Source organism: Diceros bicornis, chromosome 4 (genome assembly GCF_020826845.1).
Source record: "Diceros bicornis minor isolate mBicDic1 chromosome 4, mDicBic1.mat.cur, whole genome shotgun sequence".
Classification (NCBI taxonomy): Eukaryota; Metazoa; Chordata; class Mammalia; order Perissodactyla; family Rhinocerotidae; genus Diceros; species Diceros bicornis.
Genome location: NC_080743.1, coordinates 87,240,261 through 87,256,469, shown reverse-complemented (window position 1 = coordinate 87,256,469; position 16,209 = coordinate 87,240,261). Strand labels below are relative to the sequence as shown.

At 53.2% G+C, this 16,209-nt stretch overlaps 1 protein-coding gene across 1 annotated transcript; it reads left to right on the top strand.

Annotated features, from left to right (window-relative positions):
* The first annotated feature begins 325 nt into the window (after nucleotides 1-325).
* Nucleotides 326-7,587, top strand: FAM163A (family with sequence similarity 163 member A). Its single transcript, XM_058539961.1, has 3 exons — nucleotides 326-415; nucleotides 4,957-5,071; nucleotides 5,658-7,587. The coding sequence occupies exons 2-3, from the start codon at nucleotides 4,979-4,981 to the stop codon at nucleotides 6,072-6,074; spliced, it is 510 nt and encodes a 169-aa protein (XP_058395944.1). The 5' UTR covers nucleotides 326-415; nucleotides 4,957-4,978; the 3' UTR covers nucleotides 6,075-7,587.
* The last annotated feature ends 8,622 nt before the right edge of the window (nucleotides 7,588-16,209 follow it).

The following is a 16,209-nucleotide window of genomic DNA, read 5'->3' as shown; positions in this document are numbered from 1 at the left end:
CAGTGAGCCTCACTTCCCAGAACAGGCAGAGCCTCCTGCCCAGCATCCTGTGCCTGCATTGGGCAGAGGGTTCTGGACAGCAGCACTGAGGGAAAGGACAGGATCCTTGGACGGGATAGGATGTGGCCTTAGAGGTCTGTCCTCAGGTCTTAGGTTGGGGGCCTCAGAGACTGAGGCAGCTGTGGAAGTCAAGAAACAAGCCCCTTAGGGGACTTCCACTCCGGAGTCATGGGGTCACAAGCAGGTGCCAAGGCAAGCCTGTCTGTCCTCCCAGCCTCCCCCTCCAGCTCTCACTGACCTTCCCCTCTGTTCTCTGGCAGGGACTGACGCCCTTGGCCATGACACACCCCCAACTGCTATCTGCTCAGGCGCAGCAGACTGAGTGAATGAGCCATCGCTGCTCCAGCTGTTTCACGTAAGTGTAAGGCTCTGGAGAGGGTGCCTGGGCCCTGGGTGGGGAGGGGGCTCCAGATAGTCCTGGTCACAGAGGGCAGGCCGCAGGAGTCTTTGGTGGGCAACAGGTTTGTCCTGTTTGGCTGCCTTCAGTCCCTGAGTTGGTCACCACTGAATCGTCTGTCCAGATCTGCTAGGTCCTGGGAGGGAGCATAGGGCCCTCTTTCTCCTGTCCCCGGACACTAACCAGGAGGCGGCTGGTATGATGGAAACTCCACAGCATTGGCCCTTGGGTCCTGACTCAGACACTTGCTATTGTATGACTTCAGGCAAATCACTTAATGGTCTGGCTTCCCCTCCTGCATGTGGGGTTTTGTACAGTTCAAAGGAGGTGCATTAGTTATCTTTTGCTGCATAACAAACTACCACAAACTTAGCAGCTTGAAACAACACACATCGATTATCTCACAGTTTCTGTGGGTGAGGAATCCAGGCACGGCTAGCTGGGGCCACTGTTTCAGGGTCTGTCATGAGGTTGCATTCAAGGTGTCCACTGGGGTTGGAGTTTCATTTGGAAGCCCAACTGGGGAAGGATCCACTTCTGCTCTCACTTATGTGATTGTTCAGTTCCTTTGGGGCCGTTGGCTTCAGGGCCTCAACTCCTGCTGTCCATTGGACGGGGGACCAGAGGCCACCCTCAGTTCCTTGTCACATGGGCCTCCCCAACATGGCAACTTTCTTCATCAAAACCAGCAAGGGAGAGTGTTGGCTCGCAAGAGGGAAGTCAGAATCTTATATAATCTATTCCCAGAGGTGACATCCCATCACCTTTGCTGTATTCTGTGGGTCAGCAGCCAGTCACAGTTCGTACCTGCCCACAATGCATGACTGCCAGGAGGCAGGGCCTCTTTGGGGCCATCTTAGAGCTTGCCCATCACAGAGGGGATGTAAAAGGAAGCACTTTGTAAACTGTAGAATGCTGTTTACATGCAGGAAATTATTGTTATCATTTGCATCTAGTTACAAAGAGAACCTGAGCCCACCTAAAATCACAGAGAGCCACTGCATGTGGGAATTTAAATGCTGAATTGTACTGTTAGTACTGGGCCCTCAGGGGAACTGGCTGGGACCTGGCTAGTTCACTTTACGTGTGCCCTTTACACACGTCTTCTTGGCCTATGATTATAAGGCCAGACTTCAGCAGCCACAAAATGCCTAGCCTTCCTTTTCCCCACAAATAACCATGTTTGGAGGATCTTTTAGAGTTTACAGAGGGCCCTCCCATACATGAATCTCACTTTTTCCTCACCATTATACTTGTAAGCTGAGTTTTTTGTTAATGTCTCTTTTGCAAGTGAGAAAGAAGGTCAGTGTCTGAGATGGGGTGGCTGCTAAGTGGCACAGCTGGGCCTTGAACCTGGGCCTTCAGACCCGTGCCTCTGCCTGCACTGCCATGTGCCGCATCTCCAGGCCACTTCTGCTGTACAGCCTCTGTGGTACTGAAAGAGGGGAGGGCAGGAGGAGGGAGGGCACTGTTCTTACATGGCTTCATAATTCCCTGTCTCCTAAAACAGGCTGGGCACATCCCAGATGACTAGGCCACAACTTTCAGTAGTGGCTCACTGCTTCCTCCTGCAACTTCAGGTCACTCCGTAGGCCTCTCTGTCTCAAGCAGCCCTCAGTGGTGAGCATGCAGGGGAAGAGGGCAGGGTGCGGTGATGCTGTAGTGAAGGCACGTAAATCCTCCCAAAGCTGAGGCTCATCTGCCCCCCACCGATTGCCCCAGTGAACCCCTGAATCATAGTTCCCCATGCATCTGGGCAGAGTCTAATTGGTCTTAACAGTGATGCTCAAGGCTGCAGATGGGATGTGAGCTGAGAGATAGAACTTGCTGCCCCCTGGTGGTAGATCAGAGTCATAACTGCCAAGCCTGTGAAAGAAATGCCAGACCATGAGAAGTGAGATTATTACCAGACTTTTATTAAGTACCCGCTATGTGCCAGGCACTGTGTATAATGCCGCAGGGGGCAGGAAACAGTATAAGACACAATTCTTGATCCCAAAGACTCATAATTTAGTGGAGGAGTCAAGATGTTCCCATATGAAAGTTGATAAGCATCCTACCAAGAGAGGATTTGAAAAGTGGCACATAGAAAGGCATTGCAGTAGGAGTCCAGAAAGAGAGAGAGCATCTGGATGGGCCGGTCAGGGTGGGCTTCTCAGAGCCTTGAAGGATGGGCAGGATTTAAGTGGATGGAGGAAGCGAGGTCACGCCCTCCCCTACTGAAAGCCTGCAGGAACCCCCGGCAACCCTGAGCATTAAATCCCACTTCCTCGCCTGGCTTACAGCCTCCCCAAGGGGGCTCCAGGACCCCCCACCCTGTCCTGGCCTCTCCAGATTCCTTACAGTTCCCAGAACCCCCGTTCTTTCATACTTCTGGACTGTCTGTTCTGCCCTCTCCACCTTGTCTGCTGGACAAGCTCTCACTCAGCTGCTAGGATTCGCTCACACACAGCATCCTCCACGGATCCTTCCCCCAGTAGTTAGTTGCCTCCTGCCCCTGCCGTGTTCCCACAGCCCCTGGTCTGTGTGTATCTGGTTGCATGTGTATGCCATATCATAAAGTATGTTAAGTGTCTTTTAATCACTAGGCTATACGCTTCCTAAGAACTGGGACTGCCTGAGAGGCAGAGGATTCCTGTAGGAGGACAGTGGGAGGGGAGGAGGGAAAGGTCATTGGTGAGGAGCATGCAGGGAAGTGGGGCGAGGCAAGGCCTTTGAAGTTCCATCTAAAAATTCGTGTCCAGATCCATGTATCCTGCGGGCAGTGTGACACTGGGAAGGCTCTGGAGGACTAAGGGGCATTGGGGCTTGGTGAAAGGCTAAACTGTGGGTGGCGCAAAGGGTGCTCGGAGACAAACCAGTGAGCCGGGTTAGGAAACCACTGCAGGAGTGCAGGCACGAGATGCAAGGAGTCTTCACTAAGGTAGAGAACAGAAGACTGGGGGAAGCCAAAGAAGAACTCGTGAGTTTTAAGGTCTGGACAACTAGGGGACACCCCGTGGCACTGTCAAACTCTAATGTGCAAAGTCATCGCCTGGGGCCTTGTTAAATGCAGATTCGGACTCACCAAGCCTGGGATGGGGCCTGGGATGCTACATTTCTACCCGCTCCCAGGTGCTGCCCGTGCTGTGGTCCACAGAGCACACTGTGAGCACCTCTGAGTGAACCAGAAGCAGTGCTGGGGTGCATGCAGCATGATGGGGAGGAGCAGATGGAGTCGGTGGGTGAAGAGAAAGGTGCCCCTTCCGCCAGGTGAACACAGCAAGGTGCACGGCTTCAGAGCAGAGTGCAGCATGCGTTCCAGCCCCACCTGCCCTCTGAGTAACGAACAACTGCAGAAGCCTCCAGAGCAGCTCTGGGGGAACCGCTAACAGATGGAGAGGTCGGAGGAGGGGAGCCCATTCGGAGAGAGGGTGATGACTTAGCCTGTCATAATCGAGTTCGAGGTGCCAGTGGGACATCCGAGTGAAATGTCTGTCTCCGAGCAGTTGGAGACACAGCTGGAGAACCAGATTTGGGATTTGCAGGCTTATTGATGGTAGAGCACACAGTGAGGAAGGCAAGATGAGGTGGGGTAGAGCGGAGGGACCAATCCACCCTTGGGGCCTTTTTCAGGGGGTAACGCTTCTTCCAACATCTCCGTCCCTTTTGTTGTCTTGCAGGTCACCGTTATCTTTACTGAATGTAAGTGCCCATGGTCACTCTCCCATCCTCAAGATGCCAGTCTCCTCCCACCCGCCTGCTCCGTTGGCACAGCCAGCCTTGGTCCCCATGTGCCTGGGGGGCTCGGAAATCCCCACTCAGTGGCCCAAAAGGGGAATCTGCTGGAAGATTCCAGAGCTCACCTCTGTCCCATTAGTTCAGCCTCCATTAGCCAGGACCCGTCTCCCAGCCTCGCCACAACCTTCCAGGAGTCGAATGCCACCTGCCGCTCCCTCTGGGCTCACCTTGTGCTTGTTTTCCACAAAAGGAGTGTGCGTTTGAGCCAGGGCAGAACCAGGCGGAACCTCTTGAGATCCGTGGCCTGGGGTCAAAAGCTCAGGGACCATTGGTGTTTGGGCCCTGGAGGGCAGCGATGAAGAGCATGGCCGTTGGGGTGAACCAGGCTAGGCATCCCAGCCAAACCAGCCAAAGCCTCAGTTCATCCTGGGTGAGACAGGGATAGTTAATAACTGTCCCAAGAGGTTACTGTGAGGATCAACTGAGAGAACCAGCGGAGTGCTTGCTCAGTGCTTCACACAGACTAAATTACACTTCACTTAGCGCTCAGCCTCCTCTCTTCCCTCCACAGCTGGAAGCCCCTGGGTTGGCTGGCCCAGGCCCTGCGCCACAACCACCCTCTGTCTTCAGGACGCCCCTGGTGTCCTGGTGCCCAGGGCCCTCTCTGCTCCGGCTGCTCTCAGGGCCCCCCTGCAAAGTCATCTCCAGCTGTGCAGAAAGATCCGCAGGGGCTGCCCTGCCCCATGCCTATGCTCACCTCTCCACACATATCTTTGCAGAGTTTGATGGGGCATCGGGCGGATGACAGCGGGAACGGTTGTGATCACTGGCGGAATCCTAGCTACGGTCATCCTCCTCTGCATCATCGCTGTCCTGTGCTACTGTAGGCTCCAGGTCAGTCCACTGGGCCTGTGGCCAGAGGCCACTGGCAAACCACTTCCTCATTATGGGGGCAGAAACTGGATGCCCACTTTGAGGGTGACAAAGCCCAGAGCTATGGAATGTGGGAGGTGTAAGGCAAGGGGGCTGGGAGTTGGGAGGCGGTCAGAAGGGAGCCATGCAGCCCTGCACCCTTCAGGGCACCCAAAGAGAGTATGCTGGGAAGATACTGGGTCATTGTGTTGTGTCTCCTGCACCTCTGAAATTTCAGGAGTGTTGGGCAGGGCACCATTCTGGGAAGACTCTGAAAGCTGCTCCCAGCAGCCCTGTCCTCAGTATGATTTGTGTGTCCCTCCCTCCCTCCCTCCCTCAACTTGGGGCTGGAGTTAATGCAATGCGAAGTAGAGGGAAGGAAAAGGGAAAGTAACCCTCTTGCAAGGCTGGGATATACACTTGTGGAATGTGGGCTTCTTGGTGTTGAGTTCTATCTCTAGCACCAACAAAGTGCCGGGCACAGGGTCCTCAATGGGGCAGGGGCGTGGGTGCCTGGCACACTCAAAAGGGAGCCCTCGGCCCTCAAGCATCCCCCCTCTCCCCCCAGTATTACTGCTGCAAGAAGAGCAGAGCCGAGGATGCAGACGAGGAGGAGGCGGAGGAGGAGGAGCACGACCTGCCCACACCCCCCAGAGGCCCCACATGCAATGCCTGCAGCTCCCAAGCCCTGGATGGCCGAGGCGGCCTGGCGCCTCTCACCGGCGAGCCCTGCGGCCAGCCGTGCGGGGTGGCAGCCAGCCACTGTGCCACCTGCTCCCCATACAGCTCCCCCTTTTACATACGGACGGCTGACATGGTGCCCAATGGGGGTGGAGGCGAGAGGCTCTCCTTTGCTCCCTTGTACTACAAGGAGGGGGGCCCTCCAGCCCTCAAATTGGCAGCACCCCAGAGTTACCCGGTGACGTGGCCAGGCCCTGGGCGCGAGGCCTTCACCAATCCAAGGGCTATTAGCACAGACGTGTAACCCCTTTCACCCGCAAGCCCCACACACACCAAGCTGCTGGCCCAGCAGGAGCCATGGGGGCAGCGATGACCCCTCTGACAGCCTGTAAGGACTGTCTCAGTTTCTTTGGCTTTTCTTGCCCCCTCAGTGGAGGGTTCACCAGGATTCAAGCTATTGAGTGCTTTGGGAACCAGGGCAGGGTCTGGTTCCAACCCTGTGGCCCAGAGGTGAGGGCCTGACAGGTGGAGTTGGCAGCTTTGCCACTTTCTCTGTTGGGACATTCCTCTGGCCAGCCCTGCACCGCCACGACCCTCTCACTTCTCCCCTACCCCGGCTTTGCGGACTGTGAGGGGAGGAGCACCAGGGAGAGCTAAGCAAAGGCACCAGAGGCTTCCAGAGTCCTTGGAGGATGAAAGAAGAAAAGAGGATGAGGGGCAGGGGCAAGGTGAGAACTAGGACATGGCACAATTTGGGAAGGAGGCGGTGTGAAGGGACCTCTTCAGGACTTGCTAAAACGCATCCCAGAGCTAGTTGACAATCTAGTTTTGTACCTTGGTGACCGCAGAGACGGCAGTCCTGTAGCTGCTCCAATACGGGTATTGGTTCCTGAACACGCCAGATCTGTATCTGCGCCCTTCCTCATGGGACACGTCGAGTTGACTTTAACGGCCATGGCATAAGGTTATTTGTGGGGTCTGCACCAAAAAGTGACTGTCTAACCTTGTCTCCCCGCAAATCCTCTTTCTCTGCTTCGGGAACCAGCTGTCCCTGCTGGAGAATCCTTTTCAAGTTTTCTTACTGGAGTTCGAGTAGCTTAGTGAGTGAGATTTGCTGATGGTCTCCGGGGCCCTGGTCCACCACACTGAGCGGTGTGCGTGGATGCAGTCCTGTGAAGGCATGTGCGTTCTCAGGGGCGTGCACACACACCAGTCACCACCAGCACACAGAGGGGTCTTTGCCACCTTCAGGAGCTGCAGAGTGGAAGGGTCTCTGATGTACCAACTAGAAAGAAAAATCTGACCCCAGACAGCATGTGCCGAAATATGATTATGGTTGCCAATCCCCACAGCAACCAGCTGGCTGGTACTGAACGGCCTGAGAGTCTCCCATGGGACGATGCTGCAGCCGTTGAAGCCACATAAGCCCCTCTAGAGGCCCGGAGTTCTGTTCCACCCAGGACACTATAGAGTGGACCACTCATTCCACCAGGGACAGCAGCCCTCGCTCCTGGGAGGGATTTGACTTAGCAATTGGATTCCACACTCGCTGCCCTCGCTCTGCTGCCCCAGCCCCCAGTCTCCGGGTAAGGGCCTATTTATTGCTGTCTCACTCCAGCCCCAAGTCCACCTCCCACTTCCCTGCTTATAACTCAGCCGTGGCCTTATGCTAATTGAGTGAATGCATCTGGTGAGTTTTCCAGTTGCCTCAGCAGTAAGGGGTGGCTGCCCCCCCTTCTAAGGACATACAAAACCCCCACCCACTCCTGAGTTCTGAATGAGGCCCATCTGCTGCAATCTTGATTTTCCATTTGAGAAAGGGCAGGGGGCAGCTGGGGGAGTGTGGGAGGGGGAGAGAATTCTCCACAACTTCTGCATCACTCTGTTCGGGCACTTGTCACCTTGCATCTCCATCTGTAGTTAAGGCACGCTGGGTTGAGAATCAGAGGACCTAGCTCTGGTCACATTTTGATCACTCGTTAGCTCTAGGACCAGTCACTTATCTTCTCTGAGACTCCATTTTCTCCAGGGAAATGAGACTTGCGCAGATGGACTCTGAGGGTCCTTAAGTGCTCCACGAAGCCAGACTTCCTGAGAAGATCTGCCGGCCGGGCCACTCTCTCTTGCCCTAATCCCTGCAGGGGCTGGATGCACTTGCCAACTGCCTGATCCTGTGTGCAGGGATGCGTGTTGACAGACCAAAGACCACAGTAAAACACAGGACTAGCAGGCAAAACAATTTTCATTGTCAGTGAAAAGCAAGCATGTTTGTCTGACCCTCCTACTGAGTGACCTCGAATGGTAACGTTTCTCTTCTACCAGGAGGCGACTCTAGGTGGAGGTAGTGAGATCTGTCTCTGAGCGCAGAGGGAGCAGCTTAGGACAGCAGCTTTACCATATCCCATGCCCCCACCAGCCCTTACTGGGCCACGAGCACACCCTAGATGTGAGCTGCTGGGCCTGGCCGCCCTCGCCGCTTCCTGACCGCCAGCCCCAGTGCCTTGCTGCCCTGGAATTCCACAGCCAATCGACCACAGCAGTGGCTGTCCTCCCTCAGCAGAAAGTAAGAATGTCTTCATACCGCCGGCCTTTGGAGAAATCAAGACAACCGTTAACCATGACCCGCTTCTTGCCCCTGATCTACTGGGGTCCCTGAGTGCAAAGCATCTTGTGCAGTCCCATCTCCTCCCATAGCTTCCGCAGCCCGAATTCTGTCAACCCACAAATCAAAATCTGGGTTTGGGGCATTGGAGAGACGGGGGGCCACAGCTCTCTCCCACAGCCCCCCATCGCTCAGGGCACAGGCTCAAGATTGCCTGGCCGCCTCCCTGTTGTTGGGAGGGCCTGGCCCGTGGAAGAAGCAGCTTACCGCGCTCAGGTGCGCTGCACTGTCCAGCTGTGGAGTCTGCGCTCTGGGACACCATGTGGACACTTTTCAAACTGCACCCTAAACAGGAAGAGAAGGAAGGACGGGGGAACACCCAGCCCTCTCCGCCATATTGTCTCCACCTCCACCTCACTACTCCTGCTACAGATTTCTTGTCCTGCATCTTTGATAACTTGGAGTCACAACCAAGTGAATGTCAAAATAAATGAGGAATTTGAAATAGAAACCCCACAGGGTCTTCTGTTCTTCACCAGGGGAGGGAGCAGCTGGGCATGGTTTAAGAGTGCATGTTCCTTTTCATCACCCAGAATGTCCATTTTCAACACCAAAACCCACCAGCTTCCCCTCCCCTCCTGCTTCCACACTAACAAATCCCTCTGCTATGGTGCCTGCTATCCCCCGACTGCCTCAGGCAGAGCTCACTTCCAGGGAGGATGTGTTCTTTATTGGGAAAGGGGACTTGAAGTCTTGTTGCTGCCATGGCCTGAGGTGGAAGTGGCCCTGCCAACGATGGGAAGCCTCACTGGGGAGCCACCAGGCTTCAGCCCTCCTCCCTGCTCCCACCTCAAACTTACCTTCCAGGCCTGTGGTGTCCCCATCTGTAGCTCGAGGTCAAATCACCTCTGAAGCCTGAGGAGACCCAGAGTGTCATACAGCCAGCTTTTGCATGTTGGAAAGGGAGAGAAGAGGAGAGTCTGGGGACCAAATTCTCAGCTTAAACCCCAGCAGAGACTATAAAAACAGGAGACGTATGGAGTAAAGACCTGAGGACCAGGAAATAGTTTTGTGTGTGCAAGGGAGAATGCAGCGAGGATGAGGGTGAGGATGGGTCTGTGTGTGCGCCCATGAATGTGTATGAGAGAGAGAGAGAGATGCCCTCTCCCCATCACAGGGCCACAGCGAGCCCTGACTACAGCTGGGTGGGCAGCGAGAGGCGTGGCCTGAGCAGTCCAGCACCCAGGCCTCTGGAGCTCAGGATGCTCTGCCCGGCAGGTGCTGGTGCAGGCCTTCCAGTAGCACCACGGGGCACAGCTTCACCCTCAGCCCAGGGGACAGTTGGCCACAGCTCTGTCACCAACTGTCTTCTGGGAACAGAAACTCTGAGCAAATCTGTCATCACTGCGTTCACCCCAACCTCAAGCCATCTCCTCCACCCCTGCAGAGCAGCCCACTCCCGCCCACCCACCCCCGCCTCTCACCAGCACATGATGAGGCAGGTGTGCCCCGACACCTCTGCACGGCCTCGGGCGATGTGGTGGGATCATAGTCCTGGCCCAGTTCTTCTGCCTGGTATCACCCGAGCACCCTCAGCCTCAGCCCCAGGTCACAAGTCCACTGTCCAGGCCCAAAGGGGTGAGGAGGGAAGGGCAGAAGCCATGGGCAAGATCACAGGCCCATCACCCCAACACCCATGGGTCTCTCTGACAAACTCAGCCCCTGGCACCCTAGACACCATCAGGACCATAAGCTGCATCAAGCCAACCCAGATCCCCAAAACCTCACCCTGTCCCGGGGCTTTCTGCGGGGACTTCAGAGAAAAGCTTCTTCCACCATAAAAACTTCTCATCCATTTTCTACACTCAAGTTCACAAGTGTTGCTCAGAGCCCACTGGTCACGTCCAAGGGAAGAGCACCGAACCACAAACATGTAAGGCCGGGGGCTCTTGGGCAGCGCAGCAGCAAGAAAAGGCATAACGAGCTCCCTCCAGCTCTACTTGCTCAGAATGGAAATGGCCCACGCTCCTTGTCCTTGCATATTGTGGACAACAGTGACAAGGACGGCCAGCACCTCTCCCACCCTCCTCAGCCGCCCGGGCTGCTCCTCTCTTCTCCCCATTTGGCCACTCTCACCACCTTAGCCCCCCAGCCCCAGTGGCCATCCCTCCTCCACCACCTAGCACCTCCCCCTGTGGAGAACCAAGTAGCACACGAGCTCCTGAAGGACGCTGCCTGCACCTCAGGCTTCTGGGTGCCTTTGCAGTGTGCCTCAGGGTGCACAGCGCACAGCACCCTCTGGACCTTCATCCCCAGGCACAGCTGGTGTTGTGCTGGGCACAGCAGGAATCGGAGAAAGAAGAGCTCCCCGGTCACAAAGCCGTCATCTCCTTTCTCCCTGTGACCTAACCCCCCCGCAGATGCAGCAATCTAGTCACAGTGGTCAGAGGCTGGAGTTTTGCATCAGACTTCAGCTTGAACTCTGGTTCCACCACTTACTGCGTCACTTTAGGCAACTTTTAGGACCTCTCTGTGTTTCAGTTTCCTTATGGGTAAAATTGAGATCACAATGCCTACCTTATTCCACTGTTGTGAAAATTAAGTGAGCCTGGCACACACCGTAGCCATTGTCATTAGCAGGATTCTCAGGTGGACCCAAATCTGAGGACTGGGGGCAGCAGGGCCCTAAACTGGGATTGCTCAGGCCTCGGGGTGGAGGCTCCTCAGGGCTCCACGTTAACTCCTCATGTCTACTCCCCCCCAGGCCTTTCCTAAGGCTCTCCTCCCTCGCCTCCTCTCCCTGTCTGTTTCAGGCATTGCTGGGACCACCTGTCTGCTTATTACTGCCTCTCTCTTCATTTGGAAGGCCCCCTCCCCAATAACAGCCTGTGACTCTTTGAGGGACCAAGGCTCCCATCAACCTAGGACTGCATTTTTGCCCCACATCTGCCCTGATAAACTGAACAAATGAAGGAGAGTATTCACATTCCAACTCAGAGCACAGCTCTCAGCTTGGCTCTGTGCTTCTTATTTCACTGGCTTCCAAGTTCAAGGCTTGGGTTTGAAAGTCAGGTCAGAAGGGATCCAGAGGACTTCCAGCCCTTATTCTAGAGCCTGGACTTCCCTGGCTTGTCCATCCCTGGCCCTGCTGGGCTTCACTCAGAACCTGCTAAACATTCTGGCTTCCCTGCTACCAGGAGTGGACAAGAGATTCCAGGCGTCAGTGGGAAGGTGAGAGCAGGGAAGAAGGGCAGGAGGGAGGGTGTCCCGCTGTCTGGCAGGGAAGGACAGGAATGTGCTTTTGCAGGACACCATCTGCATCTTCACAGAGTTAGGAAACCAAAGGAGAACCAGCTGGAGGACTGGACCTGCCACGTCCCCATCGCCTCTCCCAGTGTCGGCTCTGTGGGGCTCACCTTCACTCTGCCCTGAATCCTCCTCCTCATGTCCTGCCTGGGTCCACAGAGAACAAAGAGAAACAAAGAGAAATGACGGCCTCACCGTAAACCCTAACCCCTGGGCCACAGGGCACTCTATTTCCCTGACTGGCCATTATATGATCACTTACATCCCCTCCTTCCAATGGATGGGAACTTCCTAAGAAACAAAATCAAAGTTCTCTTTCTCTACTCAGCTTACAAAATGGTTGTGCCAACTCTGCAACCCTGCTGTGCTCCTGTTCATCTGTTCTTATCACACTACTTACTATATGACTTTAGGCAAATTTTCTATAATTCTAAGCTGTTTGAGGTAATGTCATATCCACAGACTTGTTTCCACTTCAAGATGAGCTAAGGCAGCTTGACTGGTGCTAGGAGACTGAAATCTGGGAAATAAGACTCTGGGGCCTAATTGTTCTGGTTCCGTAAGAGAGTGTCAAACCACTCCCATGCCCTTTCCACTTGCACCCTTGGAGGGGGATGGCCGGCAGGATTTGCACAGCCCACCAAGCACCACCAACGGGCTTCCTGCACCACCTGCCTTCATCTCTCTTCCTTGCCCTCCTGTGGGTGCAAGTGGGACAGGGCTTCTTCGGAGCAGCTCATAGTGCCTCTGCCTTTTTCCCTCTTCCCTGTTCTTAAGGGGCTTACAGGGTGCTTTTTAGACGTACTCCTTGACACTTTGGTCATGAGTTTTGTTCCAGATCTAACTAAACAACTCAAAGTTAAACAGAGGCCTCACCCTCCTCACAAAGTCCTCTGAACTATTCCCCAAACATACGGGGCCAACCAAAGGGAGAGGCCTCTCCAGATGACCAGTTTGTACTGTTACCCACAATAGCAGTATAGTTGAGGAGACGTCAAACCCCAGGGAGGGGTCTCCCTAAATCTTCCCCAGGCAGGAATCCTGAGGCAGGGCAGAGTCCTGGGTAGAGGGACAGGAGGAGGATGGAGGATGGCACCTCCACCTCCTTGTTCCTAATCTCTAAAAGCAGCCACACGCAGGCTACGAAAAGCTCAACATTCTCCAAATCTGTGAAATTATTGTCCAATGAACGTATTTGAATACATTCAGGATAAATACACTTATCATGAATATTCTTAAGGATAATATTTTCTGCTTTTTAACCCAATTATTGGCAGCCCTGAACTCTTCCTGAAGCTTAGGAGATGAACATCCATCTGGCGCCTGTGCCCCAACGAAGGCAGAAGTCACCCCTCTCCAGAAGACTGTCCCCCAAAATCCCAGGCTTCCCCAGGAGGGCCTTTTCCAAGGGTGGCTGGTCCCTGGGGGAGGACTTGTCCAGGTCTCCAGGGAAGCACTTGGCTCCCCCACTTCCTCTTTATCCTGTCATCAACTGGTCCCCACTCCCTGTTCTACACACACACACACCACCACTACCACCAGCAAGGAACCCCAGCCACAGCTAGGAGTTGAGGGGTAGGTGAGGCAGCCCTCTTGCCCAGACTCACTGGCTCCCAGGCCTGCTCCACCCAGGGAGCAGGACAGTTGTGGTCTTCACAGAGGTGAACATCCAGAGGCTTGGTGGCTGGATTGCACTAGGCATCTGAGATCAGGTCCCTTCCATGTCTCCACAAATGACACAGCTCATCCAGCCCTGACACAGGCACCTGAGCACCTGGAGGAACACGGGGGTCCAGTGCTGGCCTGTCCACCAGCCAGGTCCCACATCCACTCCAACCCCTCCTGAGATCTGTAAGTCCTTCTGGGCTGGGTTTTCCCTTGGGGCAGAGGTTTTCTACCCATTGGGAATTACATCCTAACAAAGGACCACTTCCCTGAGAGGATTTCTGTTCTGGGTCTAATTAAACATCCCAAAATTAAAGCAGAGGCCTGACACTCCTCACGAAGTCCTCTGAATACTTTCTCCAAACACAGAGGGCCCAACCAAAGGGATCTAGAATGATCAGAAGACTCCAGACTCCAGGCCCCTGTGTACCAAGGCTCTCCCCAGTCCCCTCACCATCTCTTGTCTCTGCCTCCCTCCCATCCCACCTGGTCCCTAGAACCTCCATCTGAGGAAGAGGCATGAGCTGGTGACAATGAATGAGGAGGAACCCAAAAGAGGAAAATTAAGAATTGAGAATTCTAAATAGGGAAAAAGTCGTAATATAAAATGTGCCTGAGATAGACATTGGAAGGATACATAAAAAACTAATAAAAATGGTTTCCTGTTGGGAGTGGGGACTCAATGAGATGGGAGCAGAAACAAAGGTTTTCAATGTATGTCTTGTTATCATTATTTTGATTTTTGTGACTCTACATTTCAAAAAGGTTTTTTTCTGAGTTAAATTACACTAAAACTGTGCCTGAGATTAGAGGGTGTACTCCAGGTGATACATGCAGGCACACATACACCCACTATGAGCAGGGTCCTGGGGGAAGCCTGCAGAGACCTCTGATCTGATCCTCAACTGTAAGAGATGCCGAGTTGTCTGAGAGTGGTCACCTGGGCACGTTATGAGTCTCTTAAGATGCTGCCACATTTGAATCCTTCCAGCTCTGGAGCTGGGACATGGCTGCCCTTGGGCCTCTCTGGGAGACTCTCCACAGGCAAAGGGCCTTCTATGCTACAGGCGTGAAGCAATTTTCTCCCCACAGGGCAGTGGGCAGAAGATTACAGGGAAAAACAGTGTCAACCAAAATAGGTTCATATTGTATAAATTTTTTTTAGAACTTTTTTTGTTGTGGTAAAATACATGGAACAACTCAACAATAAAAAAATGAACAACTCAATCAAAAAATGGGCAGAGGATATGAACAGACATTTCTCCAAAAAATGTATACAGATGGCCAACAGGGACATGAAAATATGTTCAACATCACTAATTATTAGGGAAATGCAAATAAAACCTACAGTGAGTAGTTTTGATTCACACCTGTCAGAATGTCTACAATTAACAGGGCAAGAAATAACAAGTGTTGGAGAGGATGTGGAGAAAAGGGAACTCTCATACACTACTAGGGGAATGTAAACTGGTGCAGTCACTATGGAAAACAGCATGGCGATTTCTCAAAAAATTAAAAATAGAAATACCATATGATCTAGCTATTCCACTTCTGGGTATTTATCCAAAGAACACAAAATAAAATTTTCAAAGAGATATATGCAGCCCTATGATCACTGCAGCATTATTCACAATAGCCAAGATGTAGCAGCAACCCAAGTGCCCAAAAACAGATGAATGTATAAAGAAGGTGTGGTGGGAGGCCGGCCCTGTGGCGTAGCGGTTAAGTGCATCCGGCCCAGGTCCGGATCCCAGGTGTGCACTGACACACTGCTTGTCAGGCCATGCTGTGGTGGCGTCCCATATAAAGTGGAGGAAGATAGGCACAGATGTTAGCTCAGGGCCAGTCTTTCTTAGCAAAAAAGAGGATTGCCATGGATGTTAGCTCAGGGCTGATCTTCCTCACACACACACACACAAACTAGATAAATAAATAAATATTATTTTAAAAAAAAGAAGGTGTGGTATATATACACACACACACACACACACACACAGAGGAATACTACTCAGCCATAAAAAAGACAAAATAGTTCCATTTGCGACAACATGGATGGACCCTGAGGGTATTGTGCTAAGCGAAATAAGCCAGACAGAGAAAGACAAACACTGTATGATTTCACTTATTTATGGAAGATAAACAAACACATAGATAAGGAGAACAGATTAGTGGTTACCAGAGGGGAGGGGGGTAGGGGGAGGGTGAAAGAGGTAAAGGGGCACATATGTATAGTGACAGATAAAATCTAGACTATTGGTAGAGAGTGATGTCAGCATCATGGCAGAGTGAACTCTTCCCTCAGACTTGCCCCCAAGATACAATGAAAAGGACATTCATAAACCAACAGAGAGGGCTGGCCCTGTGGCTTAGCGGTTAAGTGCGGGCGCTCTGCTACTGGTGGCCCGGGTTCGGATCCCAGGCACGCACCGACACACTGCTTCTCCGGCCATGCTGAGGCCACGTCCCACATACAGCAACTAGAAGGATGTGCAGCTATGACACAACTATCTACTGGGGCTTTGGGGGAAAAATAAATAAATAAATAAAAATTTAAATAAACCAACAGAGGACATTCACACAACACAAAAGACGTCTGAGAGACCCACAGAGCCATGCATCTGAAGGTGAAGGTGCTGGACTCCCTGGTAGGAAGTGGAAGGAGGTAAGGGGATCTCCTCTTCTTCCCTGGCAGCAACTCAGGTGCACAGCTCTGAGAAAAGAGGGGGGGAGATGTGGTTCTCCACAGGAACACCTTTGCTCTCCAAGTTCCCTCACAGCCTGTGGGAAAGCTCCACACGGAGGAGGCTAAGCTATTGCGGGGATGTCTTCGTCAAACTGGCACCTCAAGAGAGCAGATAGCATGGGC

What these genes read in the sequence shown, in the direction of transcription:
- FAM163A (XM_058539961.1), top strand. Translation starts at nt 4,979, where the DNA reads ATGACAGCGGGAACGGTTGTGATCACTGGCGGAATCCTAGCTACGGTC. An exon ending in TGTGCTACTGTAGGCTCCAG is followed by an intron (nt 5,072 to 5,657) that starts GTCAGTCCACTG and finishes CTCTCCCCCCAG; the next exon opens with TATTACTGCTGCAAGAAGAG.